Source organism: Uranotaenia lowii, chromosome 1 (genome assembly GCF_029784155.1).
Source record: "Uranotaenia lowii strain MFRU-FL chromosome 1, ASM2978415v1, whole genome shotgun sequence".
Classification (NCBI taxonomy): Eukaryota; Metazoa; Arthropoda; class Insecta; order Diptera; family Culicidae; genus Uranotaenia; species Uranotaenia lowii.
Genome location: NC_073691.1, coordinates 137,798,496 through 137,809,459, shown reverse-complemented (window position 1 = coordinate 137,809,459; position 10,964 = coordinate 137,798,496). Strand labels below are relative to the sequence as shown.

The 10,964-nt window shown below is 34.8% G+C and overlaps 1 protein-coding gene across 1 annotated transcript; it reads left to right on the top strand.

The window, feature by feature from the left end:
- The first annotated feature begins 282 nt into the window (after positions 1–282).
- On the top strand, positions 283–1,576 carry LOC129738801 (protein CLEC16A homolog). The gene is made up of 3 exons (XM_055730100.1): positions 283–611; positions 678–811; positions 879–1,576. The coding sequence occupies exons 1-3, from the start codon at positions 412–414 to the stop codon at positions 1,208–1,210; spliced, it is 666 nt and encodes a 221-aa protein (XP_055586075.1). The 5' UTR covers positions 283–411; the 3' UTR covers positions 1,211–1,576.
- Positions 1,577–10,964: the final 9,388 nt, after the last annotated feature.

Below are 10,964 nucleotides of genomic sequence, written 5' to 3'. Positions count from 1 at the left end.
TAACAGTACATAAACAAAACAAATAAATAGAGGTAGGATACTCTAAGAAAACAGTTCTGCCAACCACACTAAATTGATGCAAACTCAATCACCGAAAAAAAACTCGCTAACCTCTATTTCGCTGATGTTTGGTTTCCCTTAGACATGAATACTGTCTTCTAAGTTCACGCTGAACGAACGGGTTTCTCGAACTTGCTTATGCAGATGACTAATTTTTTGGGCTGCTTTTTATCTCCACATAACTGAAATGAAGAAGCCTTCAGTCACCGGGGGATCTTCAGCGAAGCCATTTGTGAGCTTCCCGTTTAGCCGGTGGAACAAAAACGGGTTTTGCAAAATTGATTAGAAAATTGTCTCCTCACTAAAAATACCAATTACAGAAAGCCTCAAAAAGTTGTGTATCAATAAAAAATGTTCCGAAGGAAGTTTAGTAAAGTCCGCAATAAACGTCCGAAGAATCACCTTTCGTTATCCAAACTGAAGCATCATTACAGTGTATTGAAGGGTAAAAAAATTACGTCGGAGAAAAAACGATCTAAGATCATCGAATCATTACGTTCTATCGGAGAAATTGTAGTATGGGGTGACCAGAATGATCCAGAAATCTCTGAGTAAGTTTGTATGGTTTTCTTTCTCGATTTTGTTTGGCAAAAATTTTCAATTTATTCTATTTTAAGCTATTTCCTAGAGAATAAAATTCTGCCATTCCTATTACAATTAATGCTTCAGATAGGCGGCAATCCTGCAGAGCTTCAGTTCATTCAAACGTTTAACATTATGTACAACAACATTAAAAATGAAAAATTCCTCTGTAAGTGACACGGAAGTTGATCGTTGGTATGCAATCATTAATAAACTGATCGTTTTTTATCTTCCAGACTATTTACTGAGTAACGTGAATAGCATAATCGTCCATAGGTACGATTTCAACAACGAAGATATCATGGGACACTACATCACCTTCCTGAAGACACTCAGCCTAAAATTGAGCTCGGAAACGATTTATTTGTTCTACAACGAACGTACCAACGCGTTTCCGCTATATACCGAGGCAATTAAGTACTACAATCATTCGGATTCTATGGTGCGCACTTCTGTTCGTACCATCATTCAGAAAGTGTACAGTGTTGAGAATCCAAACATGCTGCAGATAGTCCGGGAAATAACAGACGGACCTTACTTCAGTGATTTAAGCAGCGACTCGAATTAAAATATGCTGTGAAAAAGACCTAGTGCGTTCATCCCGAGAATTACCGAGCATAAAAAATAATTTGGAAACTACCAAATTCCGGAAAACGATAGAAAAAAGTCCTAGGAATTCCCGAACTCAATAAATAAAGCTATGTTTCCAAAATTTACAGGACCAAAATTGGAAAAATGGATCAGATTTAGAGAGGAAAATGACTGTTCTATCTGATATATGGATTACACACCGAGGAATATATAGATTATAAAAAAATGCGTCTTAAAGTACGCACATAAATTAGGATGTTTGCTTCTATGGCTAGTATAAAGCAATGCTTGATTATCAAAAGGAATGGCTGTTTAAACCGTAACTGCTTTCTTGAAAGTGAAAAATCGTAGATTCTAAATATTGATAAGCAAAAAAACAATTAAAAAAATTATTTAAAAAAAATTAAAACAAAAAACTAGCATCGTTATCTCCGTTTTCTCTATATGGAGCACATTTTGTTTCAATTTAAAAAAGGATTTTTCAAATCGATGACATTCATATTTAGGGATCAAATTTCTGTTTGATTTCACTTTTGCTGCTGCTGTTTCCTCCGCGTAGTCTTCCAGGACTCGCTTTTCTGTTGTGTATTAAGGCCCTGAAAGAAAATAAGTTAAGGTGTTGAAACGCATCTTTTATCATAATTGGAATTTTTTGAACAAAGATCATGTGTGTATTCTACGACAGGGAACCAACTAGCATATATGATCAATAAACTGGATTATTTTTCTTAACGGTTTTAACTTAAACGAGTTTTTAAGAAAAAAAATTCTCGAAATAAGAAGATTTACGAAAACGTTCAAAGCATTTTATAGACCTTATCCATTTTCTTCATTCTCGGATGGTCAATTGATTCGAAAGTAGCGTCTCGACGGAATGACGGACCGGAATGATCAGTTTGAGACTCTGCGGTTCCGGAACATCCGAAAAAAAAGAATGCAATACCCAAATCAAATCTTTGAGCTTCCCGATTTCCCTCACAGCCCCTCAGAATGGTCTATCAGGTTGGAAATTATCGATTAAGTATCAGTCTAAATTGGCCACTTTACTCGAAATGAGCGATAACTTTCGCCCGTTTGTTTTGTACTTAATTACATCGTTTAAAAATAGAATCCAGCGTACTGATCTGAATGTCCCTCAGAAGGAAAAGGAGCTAGTTTTCTCATGTGATGATCATCTTTTTTGTAGCCTATTCTATTCCCATAACTTCTTCTAAAGGTAATTTGGACTCATATTTGAAAATCTTCTGTCAAATACAATTCTTTCTCATGTACTACACGAGTTATCAGTTAAGTGGGAATTGGTACATACCTAGTGCTAGAGGGTTTGTAAATCTGTAGTGAATAAAAATAAAAATGAATTTCTGTCTGTCTGTCTGTCTGTCTGTCTGTCTGTCTGTCTGTCTGTCTGTTCCCTATAGACTCGGAAACGACTGAACCGAGTTGCGTGAAACTTGGCAGATGGGGGTATTGGAGGCAGGGGATGGTTCCTATTGTGGTTTGAGACCCCTCCCTCTCTCATGAAGGGGGGGAGGGGTCTCCCAAACAAAAGACAATTTTTTGCATAACTCGAGAACCAATCAAGCAAATGGTATCACATTTGGCATGGGGTGGTATTTGAGAACGAGGAATATTTCTATGAATATTAGGTACCCCTCCCTCCTTTCAGTGGCGTGATAGGAAGGGGGGAGGGGGGCTACCTTACAATTTTTCATACAACTCGAGAACTAATCAAGATATTGGATCCAAATTTGGCATGGGAAGGTATTTGGATACGAAAAACATTTCAATGATTATTTGAGACCCCTCCCTCTTTCCAGTAGAAAGAGGGAGGGGCCTCTCTTACATTTTTTACGTAGTTCAAAACTAATAAAGCAAATGGAACCAAATTTGGCATGGAAGGGTATTTGGATACGAAAAATATTTCTATGATTATTTGAAATCCCTCCCTCTTTCCAGTAGGAAGATGTAAAGGGGGGAGGGGGGCTCTTTTATAGTTTTTAACATAATTAAAAAAGTAATTAAGCAAATGGAACCTAACTTGGCATGGGCGGGTATTTGGGAACGTGACATGTTCTAATGATTGTATGAGACCCCTTCCTTCTTACAGCGGGGAAAAAAGAAAAAAAGAGAGGGGAGTTTCATACAATTTTTACTGCATAACTCAAGAACTACAACAGCAAATGGAACCAAATTTGACACGGAACGATATTTGGGTACGAGAAATGCTTCTATGATTTTTTGGTATCCCTCACTCTTTCAAAGAAAGGGTGGAGGAGAGGTCTTCCTTACAATTTTCAGTATAACTGGAGAGCTGATCGAGAAAATTTAACCGTATTTGACATGTGAGTGTATTTAGATACGAGAAATGTTTCTATTATAAATTGAAGCCGCACCTTTTTAGTGGAAAGATATAAAAGAAGAAAGGGGGGTTTCCATTTTTTTTTTGCATAACTCTAGAACTAATCGAGCAAATGAAACCAAATTTGGCATCAAAAAGTATTTGAGTACGAAAAATACTTCGATGAATATTAAGTTATCACCCCTATATATATTGAAAGGAGTGAACGGAAGGGGGGATGGCACTCCCTTTCAAGTTTATGCATATCTCAAGAATTTACTACATAAATAAAACCAAATTAGGCATGGCATGGTATTTCAATACGAGAAATTTTTCTATGTAAAACAATTTCTTTCTTGCAGTATTGGGAATATAGGAAGGGAAAAGGGAAGCTTACATTTAACTTTTGTTTTACAAAATCCGAGAAATGGACAAAACTTAACATGGAAAATCATTTTGGTTTGACTCTATGATTATTTGACACATCATCCTTCTTTCAGTGAGAAGGTACATGGGAGGAGAGAGGTGAGCCCAATACAATTTTGATAGCATATGTTCTCAATTTATGCTTACGAAGCCAACAAATGGAAAAAAAATATGGCATGGAAAGGTACTTGGTTACGAGATATGTTTCTACGATTGTTATAGACCCTTACGCTTTACAGTGTAGAGAGGGGAAGAAAGGAAGGGGCTCCATATACATTTTGTTGTAAAGCTTAAATTCTTATCAACCAATAGAACTATATTTTATATAAGAGGATTTTTGGGAACGAAAAAAATGGGTATGATTATTAAAGATCACGATCTCCATTCAGTAGGGGGTTAAGGGAAAGACAGGGAGCGGGCTCTCTAATCAGTTTTTAAGCATAAATCCAGAACACATCAAGCAAAAACAACCATATTTTATAAGTTAGATTGTTTTTGCGAACGATTAATTTGGGACTCTTCTTTTTTAGGGCGAAACTTAAGGAAACAGATGAAAATTATCAGATCTTTAAAACAAGTTTATAGATCAAGATTCAGAATATAAGTTATGGTTATCTTTGTGTTGTAATTTGAAATCCAGCTGCAGCTCTCATTTTATAGTGGATGCTTATTAATAACGTCATAATTTGATTTAAAATAATTCCAAAAAAACAATAAAAATTTGAATAATTCCTGAAAATATAATTTGAATTTGAAAGGTGTAGCAAAGCACACCGGGTCAGCTAGTTTTCATATATTTTAAATTCAATCCGGAGAGAGGTTAATTATTAATTTTCATCTTTTCAATTTCCATTAATTTCTCTATATCATCTTAATTTCGCTTCCTGACTGTTTCTGATGATACCTCTCAAAGGATGAAATTTAAAGTATGATAGTATTTTTTTTCGTATAAACCTATCCGGGAAAACAACATTGATTAATATTTGAAGAATATCAAACAACTTAAACTATAAAACTGATTTGAGAACATTTCCTTTGAATTTTTTGTTTTCCCTTCCGAGATCGACCCGAGGTAAGAAAAGTACGCCAGCTGCAGCTTTTCTTCAAGCGGGTGTATCTGAAATCAATTGAGGCCCTTGAAGCCAGAGAGGTACACGGAAAAAAATAACAAGGGGTTTTCAAATACAGAGTCATAATAATTTTACTATAACCATCATTTAGTATTTTCTACCAAAAATCTGGACGATAATACCACGACAAAGTATTTTTACTATGCGAACTTTGACAGCTCACTATAATTTGCTCGTGTCTAAATTACCATGCACATGATATTTTGATAGTACACAATTCGTGTTCTTGAAATTACTTTGCCCATGGTAATGTTGAAACATCGTCATTTTTGTTGTCGAAAATACTATGCTCATTATAGTTCATAGTTTTTATACCAATGTGCTAAGTTTGAGTGTTTGTTTTTTCTGGTGCAGATAAACTTTTTTTTTTTTTTGTTTCGATTATAGTCGTTTTACCATCTATATGGCATTCGCGACTTTATCAACGTTACAGTTGGCGGATCGTTATTGAAAAACTTATCCGGTACAACTGTGTTCGATGTTTACTCTTGGGCTCGAACTCGTGGACATCGGCTCAGGAGACAATGTGCAGATAAACGTTATGCTATGACAAATACTGCAATCTGTTTAGTTACTCTTTTTAGGAATCATGACAAAGTTATCTTTCACCCACCCTACCAGGAATGTCACATTATCAAAGATATCTCATTTCACATAATCAGTCGTTTCATATAATAAGTCACACTTTCCGAGACAGAGGTTGTTGAGGACTTTCCTAACCTGGACAATTTGTAGTCAAATTGGTTCAACCCACGGGATGACGAATACCCCAAACAAATGTAAACAGGTAATCGATGATTAAACATTTCGTTTGCTTAAGGTGGTTTAAGGTTGACTTCAAAAGCTATTCATCGCATATATAAGAGTTTACTCATCTTAAACGTCGTTTCAACTATAAAATTCCTATACACGCTAAAAATAGATCCCTTTTCCAAACGAGTTAATTATGAATCAACTATTTTTAACCTTCTACATATGTAGGGACACGAATCCCGCAAATTTACGATACCTACTCTAAAATGTGCTCATGACGACACTATTTTGGTTAATAAAACAACTTGTTAAACATGCCAGCGTTCGCTCTCGCTCTGTGTTTTTCTCGTTTGGCATGGAGTATGACATGTGAATTAAACGTTGGAATGTGGCACCTCGTGTAGTTTTTTTAGTAGGTATAGTTGTTGAAGAATCTACACACAACTTACTAAATTGATTATACCTGCTGGAAAATGTAAACCCAAGAGTCCCAAGTCAACTTTACGAGTTCGATTTTCAGCATTGAAGATTCAAACTTGTTCTAATGGTCAGCGCAGTGCCTCTAAGCGTGTTTTGCGTTTATGTTTTCCATTCGTACCGGCCAATTGTTATTTTACACTGTTTCGTATGGCCCTATAAAACAAAAGCGAACACTCTCGATACGTTTCGCAGTTGATAAAATCGAATTAGACCATAAAATAGTCCATTTGATTGGATATAAAATCAGTTCGCAAGTGATACATCCACCTTGCGATGTACGATACGACATACAGTTCAATTTTAGCATATTTAGGCATTTATCCTGTTTATGTATTAACACCGACGCTTAATCTAGTTCGGCTATTTTTACGGTTCTATTTAAAGAATGTTAACGCTTCGCTTTCTGTTCCCCTCTTCAATGTAGTCCTTTATCTTTCAACCTAGTTTAACTGTAGTGTTGAATTGAAAACTCCATTCTGTATTCTACGCATTTTGCATACATAATTTCATTAACAGTCAATGCGTTTTTGTAGGAACATTTTGAATAATGGTGTTTTCTGTTCTAGATAAATAAATTAACATTGAAGTATCAAACTTAAACGTGTTCAATCTTTGCTTCTAGTTCACAAACTGATCTTAAATTTGAAGGGTGTCCACGATGAAATGCTACACTATGAAATTGTTCTTACTTTTTAACCGTTGGGTAGAATTTAATGAGAATTTGGGTGGCTTTTGTGTAACTTCAATTTCCATCAGGAGTCACCCACCAAAAGGATTGCGCCTTCAAACTCATCCTGTGTCCGAGTTGCATGATTGCCGCGTCTTGACTGATGCCGACCGTTGACTGCTCGAATCAACTCTCGCGGGAATGTGTGCTATGCTTCATACTTACGCATACATTTATACTATACCGAACTATCAAACCGCTCGAGTCAACTCTCGCGGAAGGATGCGCGCTCACTAGCACAAGTATACTACACACATCTCCCTTCCTCTCGGGAATAGAAAAAGCAGCGATGCAACATTGACAATCTGTACTTTCAACCAGAAAAAAAAGTCTATTTCATCTGTTCTTCTTTTGCACAGAAATGTGAACCAAAATTTGTTCATACGACACTCAGTACTTTATCTTAGAAATTCTTCAATTTTCAAAAATAAAGTGTTTGGAATTGATTTAATTTCCAATATTTATACCATTTCGAGTGTCTTTGATCACTCTGATGAATTCTAAATATCCTATCAAGTAAAATCATTTATATGGTATATGTAAAGCTACAGTGATATGTATTACACCAAATGCCAACAAATCTGTACAGGTTTACGAGAATTTTGAAATCGGTTATATGTACCGAAAATGAGCTAAAGCATGTGCACTTTTCCAGATAAATTTTTATATGTGGCAACCATGGCCATATGTGTACTCCAACCAGGGGTGTCAGGTGTCCTGATTTATCAGGATTTGTCCTGATTTTCGAGAGACCGTCCTGATTTTTCAAAAACGCTTGAATTGTCCTGATTTTTGAAAAATGGCCCTTAAAATGTCCTGATTTGTCCTGATTTTTTAAAAATATCCAAATCATAACTAAATTTATCGTTAAATGATGAGAACATCAAACAAATCCCAAATAAACCAGTTGAACCAATGAGATTATTTGATTCAAATGACATTTTAAGACATTTATTCGATATTTACTGCAGGCCAGCGGGTTATTCTCGCTTCAGTTACATAATTCAAGGTGTCTACAGCACCTATATTTCGCCTTTAGTTATGCAATCTAAGCAAAACTGCATTTTGTTTTCACCAATTCGGTGGTGTCCTGAAAAATCCTGATTTTTTCTTCGTGATGTCCTGATTTTTGATAAAACGACCTGGCACCTCTGACTCCAACGTCTCCAACAATGGGGCTTATTCTGCGAGGCGAGTGACGTGAAGTGACTTAGTTTTTTAGAGTCACCGTATTCTAGCAGGCGAATGCCGTGACTTGAATGAACTTTAGGTGACTTGAATGAACTTTTTTTTACTGTCACCGTATTCTCAGAGGCGAATGGCGTGACTCAAGTCGGTGCCAAGTGACTTTTCAAGTCGTTACCTATTTCGAAAGTGACTTGGATGAAAAATATAAAAAATCTAAATAAAATTTAAAGTTTTTATTCTAGAAGCCCATTTTAAGTGTATTCAATCACTTAAATGCTTCCATTGATAATCTTGTGTTTAATTTATTGTTTATATGTGATTTTTATAAATCAAATTTTTGAGGCAATTTCAGTTAACACAATTCAGTAAAAAATAACCAGATGTTTCCGAGCTACCTTTGATAAGAATTTCACCGTAACGTTAATATTGAAGTTCACAATTTAAATAAATAGTCCATTAATCATTTTATATAATTTATTTTGCCGACTTTTCACAATTTCATAATATTTTAGGAAATGAAAAACGGTTTCCTGGCAGACACAATCCCACACGTTTTACAACCTTTAAAATGACTCTTTACCACATAACTGGAACCTATTTTCAAATCAGTTTTGTCGTGACAGGATCCGTTTGAAACTGGTCGTTCCGGCGGGCTTATTTTTTTGATGTAGCGCCATCATCCTGAAAATTGCATTCGTTTCGTCCAGAAATGGAATTCTGAACTGCCGTTTATAGTTTATTTTGTCGCTTTTGGCCTCGGCAGACGAAATCAACAACAGTAGAACAGGCTGAAACAGAAAATAAACGTTACCAAATATTGAAATTCTTAAATGCAAATTCAAATCAACCTTGCTCTGGATGGCGCCGACTTCAGAATTATAAAAACCAATTGTTTAATTTTTGATCTGTGTCTTGTTTGAGAATTTTTGACAATAAAATTCACTCCACCAACCCGCGAATGAATGCAGATGCAAAAGTCGAAGGAAATATAGGAGAAGGTGATGCATAAAGTTTTGCTGAAATTTTTCCAATAGATAAACCGAAAAAAAATGATTTTATTTTGATGTCTATGAGTTCCAATTTTATATTTTGAGTTGAAAAGAAACACAGAAATGGTTCTGCGAATTCAGTAGAAGGCATAAGAGTTCAAAATAAGCGATCATATGTACAAAGTTGTGCTTTAAATAAAAATGATATGCATTACCTGATTATGTACGCACGTTGGACAAAAGTCATTTCCGGATGAACTTCAAATAAATGTCGTGGATCATGGGCAACTTGATTACAAAGGTACAACATTATTTTTTTGTCTTTGTATTAGTAAGCTGTTAATAAACTAGTAAATGCATGATAAACTTATTTTTCAATATGTTTGTTTGTCAACTTGCATATGATTATTTTTATTTTTCGAGTTCTTCAAGTTCTTTAAGGGTGTATAAAATGACACTTTTAAATTCTAAATTTAATGAATCAAAATCAAATAAAACTGCAACTGCTAGAGGAATTATCATGCACAATTTCTTGCCAAGGATGTGATTTGTTCAGTATATAGAAAAGTACAGATCTAATTATCTAAAAAAAATGGTAATAAAAAAGGTTAAGATGCTTTTTGGACTACATATTTAAAACAAAGCAATGATAAGTTTACATTATCAGATTTTGAAAAAAAGGAACTCAAAAAATTAAATTTGAATTTTCTTGTTATCAATTCCACTTTGAATAATAATGCAAAACAAAGCAATAAATAGTTTAACATGTCGCGCGATTTATGACAATAGTTCAGGTCAGTTTTCTGAATTATTTTTTTTATATTTAACTTTCAAGCATAATTCTGTTATATCATAAGAAATTTTCAGAGCGTTGGTAAAACGATGTATTAAAAATTGAATAAAATTAATGAAACTGAATTGAAAAAAATCTATTTTGTCAGTTTCTGAATTTTAAATAAAGGAAATGAACATTGAAAACTGAATCTGAAATATACGAAAATAAATCTGATATTCTAGTTTAAAATGAAATCTGAAACCTGTAAGGCATGGCTGTTTAAGTAACCAAGATTTGAACTTTTCAATCTGAGTTTTTAATAAAGAATATGAACTTTACCACATGAGTTTTGAAATTTATGAACATCAATTCTAGTTTCACAAGTTAATAAAAAACAATGCAAATCGCAAAGGTAATTGAAATTCCGTTTTGGTTTAGTTGAATAAAAATATGTGAATGTGACGTCATCCAAGAAATTGAATATCACACTACCTGCTTTGAATGTTCCTTACATGTTTGACAGTTCGAATGGTGAACCCGATGAAACTGGTTCATTGCCTCTGGAACGTCAAAATGAACATCAAGCCACCGAGGCAATGAACTAGTCACCGTGAGTGAGTCGCCTCTCGGAATACCCCGACTAGAGTCACGTGACTACGACTAATGTGACTCCGAGTCACTTCATTCGCGTCGCAGAATAAGGCCCAGTGCTATTCAGGTTTTAAACTGTGTGTGAGTGAACAACCTACAGGCAATAGGTCGTTATGTATTGGTTCTGGTTTGCAATTTTTCATCGTTTAAAATCATTACGAGAGCATAGACCGATGCCTATTCAAATTTGTATTTTATAAATCTTAATATTGGTATATCACAGTAAAGAAGCGAGCTAATACTTCTCGATGTTTTTCTATCACTCCAAATTAAA